Genomic DNA, 16,970 nt, shown 5'->3' with positions numbered 1-16,970 from the left:
AAAAGCAGTTAGTATCTACAAGGGAGTTCCATAAGACTATAGGCCTATTTCTCAACAGGAACTTTGCAGGCCAGAGGGATTGGCACAAAATATTCAGCAATGAGAAGAAAGACCTACAACCAAGATTACTCTACAGAGCAAAGCTATTATTTAGAATCAAAGGACAGATAAGAACTTCCCAGGCAAGGAATCCTAAAAGAGTTCGTCACCACCAAACCAGTATTACAAGGAATCTTAGAAGGACTTCTTTAAGAAATAATAATATTAACAATAATACTAATAAGGCAGTAACTATAATACATATCTACCAACAATTAGTTTCAATGAAAGTAGATTACATGCTCTAATCAAAATACATATGGTGCCTGAATGGATAAGAAAACAAGACCCTTACATAAGCTGCCTACAAGACACTCACTTCAGATTGAAAGACACGCACGGACTGAAAGTAAGGGAATGGAAAGAGATATTTCATGAAAATGGAAACAAAAATACCAAAAAGCTGGAGTAGCAATACTTATCCTAGACAAAATAGACTTTAAAACAAAGGCTCTGGAAGAAGACCTTTGCCCTGGCGGAGCGGAGACCGGCTCTCTAGGTGATATGTGTAGCACACTGACTTACTGTGACTTAGGAAAGGCTGCCAAGGTTGTCTTCAACAAAGGATATGGGTTTGGCATGGTCAAAATAGATCTGAGAACCAAGTCGTGTAGTGAAGTGGAATTTTCTACTTCTGGGCATGCTTACACTGATACAGTGAAAGCATCGGGCAACCTAGAGACCAAATGTGAGGTCTGTAACTATGGACTTACCTTCACCCAAAAATGGACAATAGACAATACTTTTAGAATAGAACTCTCACGGGAGAATAAGTTGGCTGAGGGTTGAAACTGACTCTTGATACCATATTTGTACCAAACACAGGAAAGAAGAGTGGGAAATTGAAGGCCTCCTATAAACAGGGTTGTTTCAGTCTTGGCAGTAATGTTGATATAGATTTTTCTGGACCAACCATCTATGGCTGGGCTGTGTTAGCCTTTGAAGGTTGGCTTGCTGGTTATCAGATGAGTTTTGACACAACCAAATCCAAACTGTCACTGAATAATTTCGCCCTGGTTTATAAGGCTGCAGACTTCCAGCTGCACACTCATGTGAACGACGGCACTGAATTTGGAGGGTCTATCTACCAGAAGGTTAACGAGAAGATTGAAACGTCAATAAACCTTGCTTGAACAGCTGGCAGTAACAACACCCATTTTGGCATCGCTGCTAAATACAAGCTAGATTGTAGAACTTCTCTCTCTGCTAAAGTAAATAATGCCAGCCTGGTTTCACTGGGTTATACTCAAGCCCTTCCACCAGGAGTCAAACTGACCCTATCATCTTTAGTCAGTGGAAAGAATTTCAATGCAGGTGGTCACAAGGTTGGGATGGGATTTGAACTAGAAGCTTAATATGGTTTTGAATAAAGCATCAGATTTGTCCCTGAAGGTGAAGAGAAATGAACCCATTATGTTTTGGCCTCAAAATTCTTCTCTGAAATTTCAAAAGTGTGAACTTTTTATTCTTCCAAAGAATTGTAGTCCTCCCCACACTGAAGACGCAAGTCCATCCTAAGGGAGGCGCTTGAAGGCATGCCTGAAAATTGTCATGTTTGTGCCACATTTCAGTTTCACAGTATTGTTTTTAATGTGTTCCTCAGCAACAGTGTAGTGTAATGTTATAACGGAAATGACCCGATCCTACAGTTTGTACATTACGTCCTGCATGTCCCACATCACTTTTTCGTAACCTGTTAATATATTGGTCTCTGTGCTGTAATGGAATCTTTGGTCTTGCATCAGAGTAAAATAAAATAAACCCATCACATTTGAACATAAAAAGAAAAAAAGAAAAAAACAACCAAAGGCTCTAACAAGAGACAAAAAAGAACCTAGTAATCCCACTTCTGGGTATTTATCCAAAGAAACTCAAAACGCTACTTCAAGGGAACATGCCTATCCATATGTTCAGTGCAGCATTATTTACTGCAAGATATGCCAGTAGCCAAGATATGAAGGCAACCTGATGTTCCTAAATGAATGAATGGATAAAGAAGTGGTACATATATACAATGGAATATTATTCAGCCATAGAAAATAATGAAATCTTGCCATCTGCAGCAACATGGATGAACCTAGAAGGTACTGTGCTGAGAGTGAGTCAGACAGAGGAAGACAAATGTCATATGATTTCACGTATAAATGGAATCTAAAGAACAAAATAAACAAAACAGAAACAAGCTCATAGATACAGAGAACGTTTTGATGTTGCCAATCGGTGGGGGAATTAGGGGTGGATGAAAAGAGGAAGGGATTAAGAAGTATGAATTGGTTGTTACAAAGAAGTCATGGGGATGTAGGGTATAGCATAAGAAATATAGTCAATAATATTGTAATAACTATGTATGGTGTCAGATGGGTACTAGATTTATTGGGGTGATGGGAGCGGTTAGGGGTCGGGGTGAAAAAGGTGAAGGAATTAATACAAATTAGTAGTTACAAAATAGTCATGGGGGGCCGGTGGCTCAGGCGGTTAGAGCTCCATGCTCCTAACTCTGAAGGCTGCCAGTTCGATTCCCACATGGGCCAGTGGGCTCTCAACCACAAGGCTGTCAGTTTGATTCCTCGAGTCCCACAAGGGATAGTGGGCTCCACCCCCTGCAACTAAGATTGAACACAGCACCTTGAGCTGAGCTGCCGCTGAGCTCCTGGATGGCTCAGTTGGTTGGAGCACATCTTCTCAACCACAAGGTTGCCAGTTCGACTCCCGCAAGGGATGGTGGGCTGCGCCCCCTGCAACTAGAAATGGCAATTGGACCTGGAGCTGAGCTGCGCCCTCCACCACTAAGACTGAAAGGACAACAACTTGAAGCTGAATGGCACCCTCCACAACTAAGATTGAAAGGACAACAACTTGACTTGGCAAAAAGGCCTGGAATTACACACTGTTCCCCAATAAAGTCCTGTTCCCCTTCCCCAGTAAAATATTTAAAAAAAAATAGTCATGGGGATGTGAAGTAAAGCATAAAGAACATAATCAGTAATATGGTAATAACTATGTATAGTGCCAGGTGGGTACTAGACTAGTCAGGGGGATCACTTCTTAAATTATACAAATGTGTAACCACTATGCTGTACACCTGAAATTAATATAAAATAATATTGAATGTCAACTGTAATTGAAAAAGAGGGGAAAGGGTAAAAGGGAATAAGAGGTCCAAATGTCCAGGTATAAAACAAATAAGTCATGGAGATGTAATGTACAGCATGGGGAATATAGTCTATAATATTGTGATAGCGTGGTACAGTGTCAGACGGTTGCTGGACCTATGGTGATCACTTCTTTAGGTATATAAATGTTGAATAACTATTGTGTATACCTGAACCTAATATAATACTGTATGTTAGCTATGTTTTAATAAAAATCTTATAAAATTAAAAAAGATATAATAGCAAACACTTATATAGCACTTAATACATACTCAACACCGTTTTTTAAAGAGCTTTACATATATTAACTTGTTCAGTCCTCAAGACATCCCTTGTGGGGGCCGGCTCGGTGGCTCAGGCGGTTGGAGCTCTGTGCTCTTAATGCCAAAGGCTGCCGGTTCGATTCCCACATGGGCCAGTGGGCTCTCAACCACAAGGCTGCCTGTTCAACTCCTTGACTCCCGCAAGGGATGGTGGGCTCCGCCCCCTGCAACTAAGATTGAACAGGGCACCTTGAAATGAGCTACCGCTGAGCTTCCGGATGGCTCAGTTGGTTGGAGCGCGTCCGGTGCCCTCCTCAACTAAGATTGAAAGAACAACAACTTGACTTGGAAAAAGTCCTGGAAGTACACACTATTTCCCAATAAAGTCCTGTTCCCCTTCCCCAATAAAATATTAAAAAAAAAAAAGACATCCCTTGTGAGGTGGATATATAATCCATGGGGAAACTGAGGCAGAGAATTTAGGCATTTCGCCCAAGATCACATATTTATTAATGGTCAGTGGTAAAGTTGACTTTTACAGTGAAGCAGTCTGACTCCAGAGGCCACTACAGTATACTGCCTCACCATATAGTATAGTCTCAAGAAAAAAAATGTGCCCTATATTTTTCCCCCTCCTTTTTAACAGCAACCAAAACTCCTAGCTAAGGTATCTCTGATTTGTCCCTGGTTAACAGAAAATAGAAAGAGGGAATCAGCTCAGTTTGTTCTGGCCACTTGTGTCCCCCCACTGTCCCTTTTATACCTCCCCGCCCTGTAAACACACACACTGACCCTGAGCTATAACTTCAAGGATGACAGGCAGATTGACAAGTCTGTCTGACAGCAAAACCCAGGCTCTTCATGCGGTCCACAAACAGAGTGACTAAGTGATAGGTTGACCTGGGACTTTCCCAGTTTTATCACTGAAAGTTTCACGGCACTGGACACAATGGCTCCCCATCCCCACAATCCTGGACAAAACAGGGCAGTTGGTCACTCTATGCTTTAGAAATACCCGAGAAGCTCTTAAAAAGCTAGGATGCCTGACATAGCCCCTGTAATGCGGGGTCTCATCTCCGGCTCCCCGCACAAGAACGCAGGACATGGTGAGGCCAAAAAGGAACATCAACGGAGCCACAGATAGGGGAGTCATACCATTATATTCTCGCTGGTGGCTGGTCCAGACACAAAAGCAAACCTCCGCCAGTACCCCAGCAAGGGGCCTTCCTGCACCCCAGTGTCGCTGGCAGCTGGCCGGTGGAGACACAGGAAGTAGGATCCACATGATCTTCAATCCACCATCCACACTTGTTAACCACACTTGCTAGCTAGCCGCAATCCACACTTGCTAGCCGCAATCCACAGTCCACTTCTCTGCAACCCCCTAGCGTAGCCACGGCAGTTATATTAGTGGCTAATGGCTAACCGGTCTCAGGGCCATCTAATAACCGAGCCAGCACCTTCCCACGTGAGGCCGAGAGCTGCTCTCTGGAAACTGCTCTCTGGGACTCTGTCCCCACAGCCCCCTACCTTACACCCCTGCCCGCAGAGCAATTATATCAGACTCTCTGGTGGCTGAAAGGGCAGACACTCTATTTTTTAAATTCCAGTGTGTGTCCTGGGTTGAGATGCGCTGTGGTACTGTAATACCAAGCACAAGCTGGGGGCTCCTACACTCCTGGGACTTCTGCTCAACATTTCCCAGATACTCAGCTCAGCCCTCACAGCTTGTCATAATGCAAGATCTCAGTCCCACTGTCCACTAGAATTGCCTGTGAAGCCCTTAATAACTACCACTTCGGAAATGTAAAATGGTGCAACCATTTTGGAAAACAGTTTGTCAATTTCTTAAAAAGTTAAACATACACCTACCATGTGATCCAGTCATCCCCCTTCTAGGAATTTACCCAAATGAAATGAAATCATATGTCCACACAAAGATCTGTACAAAAACGCAGCTGTATTTGTAAAATCTCCAAACTGAAAACAACCCACATGTCCATCAATGGGTGAATGGATAAACAAATTGTAGTCTATCCATACCATGGAATCTTATTCAGCAAAAAGAGGAATGAAATATTGATACATGCAACAATATGGATGAATCTCAAACAAATGATTATTGAGTGAAACACAACTGACCAAAAAAAAACCAAAACACTGCTATGTGGTTCCATTTACATTAAATTCTAGAAAATATAAACTAATCTATAATTACAGATAGCAGGTCAGTTGTTTGCCTGGCTATAGTGGGGGTGGGAGGGCCAGGTTAAGGAGAGGTGAGAGGAAGGAACTAGAAAGGGACACAAGGGATCTTTTACACGTGATAGATAAATTCCTCATCTTGAATGCAGAGATGATTTCATGGATATATATATACATCAAAACTTATCAAAGCATATACATTAAATAGTACACTTTATTAAGTGTTAATTATACTTTAATAAAGCTGTTCCAAACAACAATAAAACTACCAATAGTCAGGCCCCATCCCAAGAGATTCAATTTCTTGGACCTGGAATGGGGCCCAAGCCGCAGTACTTTTTAAAGGACCCCAGCTGGTTCTCATGTGCAGTCCTGTTTGAGAACCACTGCATTAATGCCTTCCACCTGGTTACTCTCCCAAAACACTCAACGGATTAGTAATAATAAGGAGATGGAGGACAAGGAGTGGAAGAAAAAGGAAGTTGTTTTAGGATGATGATGTTCATGACGATTATTATGAAGCCCAAATTGGCTTAAGAGATGGCCTTGGCAGAGAATAGCTGACTCCACTAGATGGCATCTGGACACTTCTGTTCAGCATGTTTTATAGAAGAACTGGAGATTTGGCGTTATAGCTGCTTGACGTATGTCAGGAAAGGGAGTGTTGAGCAGACAAAGGCACCCAAAGTAGTTAAAAGTACTAAACAATCAGCAACTAGGTAACGTCAGCAGGGTCCAATGTGCTCTCCTCCGCCTGATCAAATTAGATTGTTGCAATTTCAGTGTCTTTTGACGTTCAAAGAGCAGAGCATTTATTCAGGGACTGAGTAACTGCTGGAGAGTGAGGAAATGATGTTCCCAAGAAGACCGAATGTCTTGAGCTTCGAGCACTGCGCAGAAATCACTGTCCGGTGCATCAACAGTCTTTCCTCCCTCCATTAAGGAACGTTCCTTCCAGTTTTTGCTTTGCTTTTCCCAGGCCATGCTGGCTTGGGGCCAAAGGACACTGTGACTAGCCCCCTCTGTTTGCTACCGTATGACAGGTGCTCCTCTCCTGCGTTATCTTCCCTGCAGGGCTCCCTCTCCGTTTTAGTCCCCCTGCCATCGTCGGGCCTCTGCTGTGCTGAGCCAGTCACTTTCCTAAGTGATCACACGTTTTTGGTCAAACCTGAAGCGTCAAGCATTTAGGTGGTTATGCTTTGGAGGGTGGGTTGCACCTAGTTCAGGCTTTGATGTTTGAGCTTCGCGGTACCCTCTATCAGGGACGCACAATCTGGTGGAGAAAACAGGCTACCTTTCGGCCCCACTGCCAGCGCTGAGCTGCAGACTGCTCATACCAAAGGACTCTCCAGAATTACACAAGCTCCTTCCGTTATGAGTCCATCCTGTGTTATTAGCACGCGAGGTCTCATTCAGTGGATCACCAAGTACTGAGGTAAGTGCTAGAGACAGAAACACGAGAAGACGATGCGGCCCAGCCCTCAGCTCGGACGGGGAACCTGGCCGTCCGCCCCCGGGGCTCCGCAGCAGACTCCCTAGGCCTCCGCGGATGCCCGCCCACACCCCCGGGCTTGCCGCCGCCGTGGGGTACCACCCGGTGCCCGGGTCACGGCGGGGACAGCGCGTCACGTGACCTCGCCGACGGAAGGGGCAGGGCCAAACAGCCGCGCCGCGGCCTGGTCGCTTAGCAACGGCCCGACGCGAAGCGATGGCGACAAGCAGCAGGGAGCAGGAAGCCAGGAATTACTTGGAAAAACATCGGATTATGGAGTTGCTGAACTATCTCACTAGCAACCTGCTCTTTTTCCAGCCAGGTAAGGGGCTTGGCTACCACTTGGCTTTCTGTTCCCCCCGCCTCCCCACACGGAACGGTGCTTCAGAAATGCCCGGTACAGCCATCCCTCCACGCCCGCGCCCCGGTGGCTCCCGCATCCAGACACCCCACCTCCACCTTCACACGCACAGTCTCCTCCTTTTCTGCTACTTGAGTCTTTCTGCTGCCAATTAGCTCTGTGGCCTTCAATTAAACAAGTATTTGTTGAACGGCCTCTTTGTGCCTGTCACTAGCTACATAGGTGCGGCGGGACTCGGGTAGGTGGAGGGCTCCTTTGAGTGGGGGAGGGGCTACGGGGTCCCGCAGCCTGGCTCCTGGGTCCATCCTTAGTATAATGTGACTTAGCAAAGAGGGCGCTGCGAGGCCATCCGCATGTTGCTGGCTGACCAGCGCCAGAGCGGGAAGGAAGAGGTGAGGACCAAGCAGACCTGGCTGCAGGGCCCTCTCAAGACCTCCTGTCTGCACGGGCAGCTCCCCAAATTCCAGGACGGAGACCTCACCCTGTACCACCAGTCCCGTGCCATCCTGCGCCACCTGCGCTGCTCCCTCATGCCGTTTGGGAAGGACCAGCAGGGGGCGGCCCTGACGGACTGGTGAAGGAAGGCGTGGGGGATCTCTGAAAAGTGCGCTTCCAGCCGTAAATATTGTGAGAGCTCACATGTGTGAAAATGGCTTTTTCTATACTCAAGCATGATGATTACTAGGGTGGGTACAATTCGGGGTTGGAAAATGTGTCCTCAGAACTTTGAGGGCTTACGGCCTTGTCTTCTAACGGTCTAGCGTTGCTGGACGTTATATTGATATCATCAGATTTTTGATATATGTTATGAGGCATGTGTTTTCTTTATAGAAGTTTTTAGGATTGTCTTTTTATCTTATCCCTGGTGTTCTAAATGTTTGTATGCCTTGAAGTGGGTTTTGTTGTTGGGTTTTGTTTTGTTTTTATTCCCCCTAATTCATTGTGCCACGTACTTTGTGGTCTTTTTAAATTTGTATACTTTTTCTGTTTGCTGCTCTCTTCCTGGCCTTTTTCTCTCCAGCTCGTCATTATGACAGCCAATTTAATGTCTAGAAGATTCTTTCTTTCCTTCAACACAAAAATCTCCTCTGGCAAAAATAGAATTCCCGTTTAGAAGGCATGGTGGGAGGGGAGAGAATGGAAGGGATGAAGACGAATTCTCTCAGCTGCAGAGACAAGGAAAGGCAGTCTGGGAACAGTCACACATTAATAACATAATTCCCATCACATAAATTATTTAAATAATTATCAATGGTGGGGCCGGCCCGGTGGCTCAGGCGGTTAGGGCTCTGTGCTCCTAACTCCGAGGCTGCTGGTTGGATTCCTACATGGGCCAGTGGGCTCTCAACCACAAGGTTGCCAGTTCAACTCCTTGAGTCCCGCAAGGGATGGTGAGCTGTGCCCCTGCAACTAGAAATGGCAACTGGACCTGGAGCTGAGCTGTGCCCTCCACAGCTAAGATTGAAAGGTCAACAACTTGACTTGGAATAAAGGCCTGGAAATACACACTGTTCCCCAATAAAGTCCTGTTCCCCTTCCCCAATAAAATCTTTAAAAAATAATAATAATAACAATTATCAATGGAAAAAAATGAGATGTTGTTACCACCTGTAACAATGTGAACTCCTTGAAGCAACTCCACAAACTCCAAAGTTGAGGAGGGGAAACCACAGGTGAAGAAACACTGAGCTAGGATAAGAAGGTGGGAAAGCTAAGGAAGGGTTTGGCTGGCATCAGAGTACATATTCAGTGCTGCTCCAAGTTTCCTGCCTGAGTCCTGATGGCAGAAGAAAGGGGACTTGTACCTTTAGTGTCTGAGATCTTAGCCATGTGCTGCATAGCAGGTTTCTTTTAAGTCATTTGTTTTAGCCTAAAAATGTATAGTTTTCTTCTTCTACAGATATATCCATTTCTTCATGTAAATGTTTCATCTTATTCGTCAGAGTATAATTAATTCTCAGGAAGAAACACTATCGTAAATCATAAAGCCCCTGGCATTATGACACGTATCCCAGTTTGAAAACCTTGGATTGCAAGGGTGTTATGGAAAATAAGACTAGGCAGCTTTGTTGGATTATTACTGTTGAGGGAACAGGTCCACAATCCCACCTCCTTGATTCTAAAATTTTGAAAACCAACAGATTTTTATACTCATTTAACAGCAAAACCTGACATAATCTGAAGTCATTTGGTAGGAAAACCTGATCTCACCTATGGTGTTTGGGGAAACATAGACCCTGGCTGGACAGCTACTTGCCAGGGATAATTCTGTGCTGTGAAAAGAGGGAGTATAAATTTTTAGGGGATGCCTTTGATAAAGTTAGTGTGGTTTTTGTTTTTTCGTTTTTTTAACGAGGCAATTGTAACCCAAATGAGAGATGCTGCGGGGAGTGGTAGGTAACATAAATTTGAGAGCTCTTGAGGAGAAAGACTCCCTAGAGACTGCCATGACTGACTAGATTAGGGGTTTGCAGATGCTTCCCATATTTGATTTGGTAGAGTGAGGTAAAATCTACAGGCTTTAGAAGCATGTTTCCTGGATTCGTACTAGCTGTGTGGTCTTGGGCAAGTGACTATTGTGAGGAGTAAATGAAGTAATCCATAGGAAATGCTTAGCACAGTGCCAGGCACACAGTAAGGGCTCAGTAAATATTATCTATTGTTATTAAGATGTGGAATTTGAGGTTTGTTTCCCTCAAAGAACTGTCATTGTCAGCAGACATTTACATAACTTAGGTACTTAGTAACATTTGGATCTCCCCTTGGTGTTTTAAAAAGTTTGTATCTTACAATGGAATACTATTCAGCGGTAAGAAAAGATGATATAGGAACATTTGTGACAACATGGATGGATCTTGAGAATATAATGCTAAGCAAATTAAGTCAGACAGAAGAAGCAAAGAACCATGTGATTTCAATGATATGTGGTATATAAACCAAAAACAACAAAAGAACAAGACAAACAAATGAGAAACAAAGACTCATAGACACAGACAATAGTTTAGTGGTTACCAGAGGGTAAGGTTTGTGGGGGGTGGGAGATGAGGGTAAGGGGGATCAAATATATGGTGATGGAAGGAGAACTGATTCTGGGTGGTGAACACATAATGGGATTTATAGATGATGTAATACAGAGTTGTACACCTGAAATCTATGTAATTTTACTAACAATTGTCACCCCAATAAATTTTTTTTAAGTTTGTATCTTTATTATATATATATATATATATATATATATTTCTGTTGTGTTTTCAAGACATTTTTAGAGGCTGGTGGAGTATAAATTATAGACTCCAAACATAAACATAGCATCTCATGTAGTCTAAAGGATATACAGTAATAAATCATCAAAGTAACACACCAAGTTCCTACTTATTGCCTTAAAAGAAATGCAGTGAGGGGCTGGCCCGGTGGCTCAGGCCGTTTGCTCTCTGTGCTCCTAACTTTGATAGCTGCCGGGTCGATTCCCACATGGGCCAGTGGGCTCTCAACCACAAAGTTGCCAGTTCAATTCCTCGAGTCCTGCAAGGGATGGTGGGCAGCGCCCCCGGCAACCAAGGTTGAACACAGCACCTTGAGCTGAGCTTCCGAAGGCTGAGCTCCCGGATGGCTCAGTTGGTTGGAGTGCGTCCTCTCAACCACAAGGTTGCGGGTTCGACTCCTGCAAGGGATGGTGGGCTATGCCCCCTGCAAACTAGCAACAGCAACTGGACCTGGAGCTGAGCTGCGCCCTCCACCACTAAGACTGAAAGGACAACTTGAAGCTGAATGGCACCCTCCACAACTAACAATGAAAGGACAACAACTTGACTTGGAAAAAAAAAAGTCCTGGAAGTACACACTGTTCCCCAATAAAGTCCTGTTCCCTTTAAAAAAAAAAAAAAAAAGATGCATTAGAGCTGATGGTCTGGCTAGGTCTTATTTTCGGGGAAACACAGTATTTATCCAAAATACATGTACTGCTAATGTTAGAAATGAACATTTATGCTTCCTAATTGGAAGACTGTATTAATCTAAGAGTCTCTGTTTTTATTTTTTTATCCTTTTTTTATTATATTTTTTATCTTTTAACTGGCCACCTTCTTTCCTGAATCATGCCATTCCAATTTTGTTGGTTTTCAACTCTGTCTGCAAATTAGAATCACCTGAAGAGCTTTTTAAAAAAATGTACAGATCCAGTCTCTGGACTTTTTTATTCAGTCATCTGGGGTCGAGCACAGATTACTCATATATAATTGTTTTCAATGTCTTGCCTTTTCCAGAAGCAAGGCCCATATCCCCTGTGTCTAGAATAGGTATTTATTACTAAATAGGTATTTAATCTAGAATAGTTAAATGATTGTGTCCATTTGTCACATATTTTAACTTCATATCAGAAAGAATTGGAACTATTCTTTTACAGATAAGCCAAGAGAACATTTAGTATCTCTATTGGAACGACTGAGACTTGCCAAAATAACAGGCGTGGCTTTTCCTTTCCTTATGGACCAGTCTAACATTGTGGCTATGTTTGAGATGATGGACTCCTCGAATAAAGGCACCATATCTTTTGTGCAGTATAAAAAAGGTCGGTGTCTGATACAATATGAGAATTGAGGTAATAGTTCAGTCATTCCACAACTTCCTCTAGCTGAAAATAATTCTCATTTTGTACATTTTCCTTTCTTCTCATTCTGACTTTTACAGCCCTAAATACCCTGGGTCTGTGTACTGCAGATGAAGTTTTAAAAGATGATGGACGTGGAATAACTTTGGATAAATTCAAGCAGGAAGTGTAAGTTCATTTTCTAATGAGTAACATGGCATGATTTTGAAGAACAATTAATACAGTTTAGGACAGTGGTTCCTGGGGCGGCCAGTTAGCTCAGTTGGTTAGAGCATGGTGCTAAGAACACCAAGGTTGCTGGTTCGATCCGCACCTGGGCCACTGTGAGCTGAGCCCTCCTTAAAAAAAGAAAAAAGAAAATAAGACAGAGGTTCCTACCTTTTGATAGAAACATTCTGTTTCATTGAAACTTTCAGCTGAGTAGAAAGTGAGGACAAGGAGGGCTGACAGTAAAAGTCCCTATGCCTGGGAGGAGGGAGAGGAAGACACTGGAATCAGGAAGTTCCAGAGGCAGCTTCATTCTTTTCTCAATGGGAAACCTCAGCAGTTCTCAAAGAATGAGGTAGAAAAGCCCCAGTCTGCTAGAACAGAAAAGCTTTGAGCTCAATGTACCAGTTGGAAAATCTCTGTATAAAATATAGAGTAATAGAATTTCTCTCCAAATATTTCCTCAAAATTATCACAAAGTAAATGTTTAACAGTAGTATAGGTTGCATGCCAGACTGACAGTTTTAGATTTGAGGTATTACAGCATGAAAAGTACTGACTAAATTCTAAATCAGAAAAGTAAATATACTGCAATAAACATTATTGTAGGGCTACAGAATCATCAGTCTTTAATAATTTATAGACAAACTCTACAAAATAGTTAAAAATAAATACAGAGGACCACTGTAGTAAAATTTGATAGTTATAGAAAAGACTAGTTAATCTAACTCAATTTGTTTAAAAGTTTTACTCACTGAGGATTTATTAATCAAGAAATCATTAACATAGTCCAAGGCCAAGGAAAAGTTAGAAAAGAAAGTTTAAGATTCCCGTCTCATCATCAGCTACATAAATATTAAACAAAACATGTTTCATTCTATTCCCTCCCCCAGGGAAAACTGCAGCACAGTGCTGTGGCCTGAAATGTTTCATCCAAAAGCAAGTGTTACACTCTGTCACGTGGAATGCAACTAGAAAATTTTAAATGGAAGGTCATTTGTGGAAAATGAGAGCAGCCCTATTTTAGTCAATATCTCATAATGTGTTTTCCTACGGGAAATACAGGGAATTTCCAAACTAGATACAGGAACTTCAGTTATAAACATGCATTTTAAAGTGATTTTTTAAAAATTTATTTTCTGTGTTTCATTAACGACAATATTCTCCCTTAATTAACAAAGAAAATTGAAAGTTGGTTATAATTTATTATCTGTGCTCTTGTATTTTATTCAACAGATACATTCAGCATTTGTATTTGTAAATGGAATTACTCTTGAGTTTTCATGGCTTCTGAGTTTTCTGTTTTTGTTTTCTTAGGGACAAAAGGACTAAGGAAATATGGTCATCATTTTAATAACACCATAAGTCCAAGATAATAAATGAGTCTATAAAGTTTTCAGTTGTCCAGTTTCATTAATTTGGAACTTCAACATATAACTTAATCCAATTGGCTTCCTCTTTGTTAAAAAAAAAAAAAATTCCAAAATAAAAAAAAGATGCATTTTTTGTCCTCAAATTAAGCAGTGTTAGGCCAGTTTGTCCTCAAGTTAAGCAGAATCTCAACATCTTGTTGAGCCAGTTTGTAAATTCCAATTTCATTTAATGCTGCTGAGGCCGGAGGCTGTCCTGAAGCAGTCAGCAGGACATCTTTCAGAAGCAGGGCAGAACCAATGTTCAAATTCAGAACAATGCAGGCTTCTTTCACACTGTTTAAAAAATAAAACAGGAGGGCAATGAGATCTCCATTATCTTTATCATTCATATTATCCTATAGCAATTTCATTTTGAGCAAATAAACAGCTGCCCTCCACTGCTAGCCCATATGCTCTATATAAAAATTATGTATGGATTTATTACTTGGTTCTTTTACCATGTTAGGACTATGTATGTGTACAGTTTATATTTCATTAGATTACTCTAAGGTCATAGGACCAACTTTTCAATATGTATACCTTACTTCCCAAAATATATTAGGTTGGTGCAAAAGTAATTGCAGTTTAAAAGGTTAAAAACAATTGTAAAAACCGCAATTACTTTTGCACCAACCTAATAATACTTGATATTAACATTCTATTCAATGTAAATAAGACTTTAGGTAAATTAGGATATGAGAAGAGAAAATTAAGGGATGAAATGAAAGCAGTAGAAAGGTAAAATACTGAAAAAAAGAAAATAGATATCTTACTGAAAGGAGCAAAAATAACCTTTCATTTTATAAATTTAAAAGGAATACTTTATAATCTCAAAAATACCTACATAATTTAAATTTTACATCAACAATGCCTAAAAATACTTAGGTGTACTAAACATTTTTACTTTCTTATGTTTATTGAATATGGCAAAACTGTACTTGCTTTCATTTTCTATTTATTTCCCCAGTAATAAGCAAATAGGAGCATTAAACTAAATGCTAGAAAATAAAGCCCCACCTGAAATCTATGTAATTTTACTAACAATTGTCACCCCAATAAATTTAAAGAAAGAAAGAAAGAAAAGAAAGCCCAACATATAATTTATACCCAGTTCTGGTAAAGATTTTGGGGTCATGGGTCACATCTTATTTTGGTACACAATATTTAAAATTTTTAATTGATGCTATATCTATTTAACAGCACTGGACCCGGAAAGTTGTTAAAAAGGAATTAACCTCCTCTAATGATCGATACATTTAAAATCAATTTTGGGGCAGCCGGTTAGCTCAGTTGGTTAGAGTGTGGTGCTCTTAACAAGGTTGCCGGTTAGATCCCGGCATAGGCCACTGAGCTGTGCCCTCCACAACTAGATTGAAGCAACTACTTGATTTAGAGCTGATGGGTCCTGGAAAAACACACTTAAAATAAATTTAAAAGTTTTTTTTAAATGGTAAAAAAAAACAAATCAATTGTTAAATACTGAGCGTACTGTTTAAAATAATTTTCTGGTCTCTTGCAATAGCGGGAGAACAAGGGGAAAAGGTTCCGCGTCATATCAAACTGCAACTGAGCAGCTCCTCCCTCGTTGAAGTGATTCGCGAGAATGATCTGAAACAGAGAATAGTTCGTGTAACAGCTGCCTTTATCATCACAGCCCCACAAAACAGTCTAATCTTACTTACTTCTTGGTAGATGTATATATCCAGCTTCTCTACAAGCATTTGCCAGAAAATTTTAAATAAGGAGAAGCAAAGCTGCTGCTCCAACTGCAGTAATCGGTCTCGCAACGTAAGCAGGAAGGGGCAAGCTGAGCTAGAGAGGGACATGAGGGCCTGCGCAGACTGAGATGGCAGGGACAGCCACCTGGGAAAACAGAGAGCACCGCTTGCAGCACATTCATTTTCACCATAAAATTTGTCATTGCTTTGTATTTTTAAAGATTAGCCAATCATTTTAAATTTGGGGGAGTGCACTGTCCTGGGGCATTTGGGGTAAGAAAACATGTACCAACCAACATTAGAAAATCTCAGAAAATATGCTTACAATCATACTTTAGCTCTCAATTAAATACTCTGTATTTAATGAAGATGACAGATTAAATTTTTTTAAATCCCCCAATTTTAATGACTTACTGAAATAATTATAAAAGTTAAATGTAAGATGTATTAGCATTTAAGACATGAGCTAATTTTATGCTCTAAGTTTCAGCAAAACAGGGACTTATAATAACACTTCCAAACTGTGACAGTTTGTGCTAGGACAAAAAGACACTGCCTGTCGTCAAGGAGCTCAGCCTGGTGGAAGTAACAGGGACGTCCATGGAGAGTTGCAGCAGGAGACTAAAGTGGACGATGCCAGTAAAATGGGTGACAGGCTAGGCCATTCAACCCACATCAAACACCAGGTCTCGGTATTTCCAGACACATCTGAAGGTTAAATGATGATCAGTTTATTCTGATTAAGAATGAATATATTTTAGAAAGATTTCCATCAGAAAAAGTTAAAACTTTGGAATGTAAAAGGCCAAACTGTGTTATACAGACACCTTGGAAATCTGACTGCATATGTCATCTTTTAAATTTTACCAAACTGGAGTTGACTTATAAGAAAATACAGAGGACTTACCTTTCTTTTCTGTACAACTTTGCAGCTCCTTTAACTTCTCTAAAAACATGGTCTACTTGACGCATCAACATGTCGTGCTTTAAGCGCTCTAACAGGTTAATCATGTCATCAAACACAGAGCTCTCCATAGACGCTAGTTGTCCCAGCTGCAATTTACTGAGAGTGTTATTCTCTGCCAAGACCTCCAGTGCTGCCTGTTGAAGTTGTAGAAAGAACTGAAAGAAAAATATGTTAACACATTTATTAAGATACTTTTTTAACAGCTTGAAATACACTCATATACAGTTCACTAGTGTATACAGTTCAGTGGCTTTTATTATATTCCGAGTTGTGCATTTCTCACCAGTCAATTTTAGAACTTTTTCATTACCCCCAAAAGAAACTCCACACTCAGCCCTCATTCCTCATCCCCTCCCCATTCTCCCCAACCCTAGGCAATCACTAAACTAATTTCTGTCTCTACGGGTTTGCCTATTCTGGACATTTCATATAAATGGAATCATTCTTTGTGACTAGCTTCTTTCACGTAGTATGTTTTCAAGGTTCAT

The 16,970-nt window shown here is 41.4% G+C and overlaps 2 protein-coding genes and 1 pseudogene across 7 annotated transcripts in view; 2 read left to right on the top strand and 1 right to left on the bottom strand.

Moving 5' to 3' along the window:
- Positions 1-603: 603 nt before the first annotated feature.
- On the top strand, positions 604-1,454 carry LOC308510348 (non-selective voltage-gated ion channel VDAC3-like; annotated as a pseudogene). The gene is made up of 2 exons: positions 604-1,193; positions 1,305-1,454. The product of its transcript is annotated as a non-selective voltage-gated ion channel VDAC3-like (transcript).
- Positions 1,455-7,403: 5,949 nt separating this feature from the next.
- EFCAB10 (EF-hand calcium binding domain 10) overlaps positions 7,404-16,970 on the top strand; it is a 12,955-nt gene continuing 3,388 nt past the window's right edge. The window contains exons 1-4 of one of the 3 annotated variants that reach the window (XM_081080009.1): positions 7,404-7,533; positions 11,975-12,139; positions 12,259-12,346; positions 13,703-13,780. In XM_081080009.1, coding sequence (XP_080936135.1) covers positions 7,428-7,533; positions 11,975-12,139; positions 12,259-12,346; positions 13,703-13,739 — 396 coding nt within the window. In that variant the 5' untranslated portion in view covers positions 7,404-7,427 and the 3' untranslated portion in view covers positions 13,740-13,780. Of the gene's footprint in view, positions 7,534-11,974; positions 12,140-12,258; positions 12,347-13,278; positions 13,781-16,970 lie in introns of those variants that run through there. The other 2 variants (XM_081080008.1, XM_081080010.1) reach the window with 2 other exon arrangements.
- RINT1 (RAD50 interactor 1) overlaps positions 13,126-16,970 on the bottom strand; it is a 27,152-nt gene continuing 23,307 nt past the window's right edge. Inside the window, exons 7-10 of one of the 3 annotated variants that reach the window (XM_081080007.1) lie at positions 16,423-16,637; positions 15,480-15,660; positions 15,287-15,405; positions 13,126-14,091 (exon numbers count right to left, since the gene is read on the bottom strand). In XM_081080007.1, the coding sequence (XP_080936133.1) occupies positions 13,902-14,091; positions 15,287-15,405; positions 15,480-15,660; positions 16,423-16,637 (705 nt within the window). In that variant the 3' untranslated portion in view covers positions 13,126-13,901. The remainder of the gene's footprint in view (positions 14,092-15,286; positions 15,406-15,479; positions 15,661-16,422; positions 16,638-16,970) is intronic. The other 2 variants (XM_081080005.1, XM_081080006.1) reach the window with 2 other exon arrangements.

This window comes from Rhinolophus hipposideros (genome assembly GCF_964194185.1).
Source record: "Rhinolophus hipposideros genome assembly, chromosome: 18".
Taxonomy (NCBI): domain Eukaryota; kingdom Metazoa; phylum Chordata; class Mammalia; order Chiroptera; family Rhinolophidae; genus Rhinolophus; species Rhinolophus hipposideros.
The sequence above is the reverse complement of the archived record's forward strand: the minus strand, read 5'-3'. Positions and strand labels throughout refer to the sequence as shown.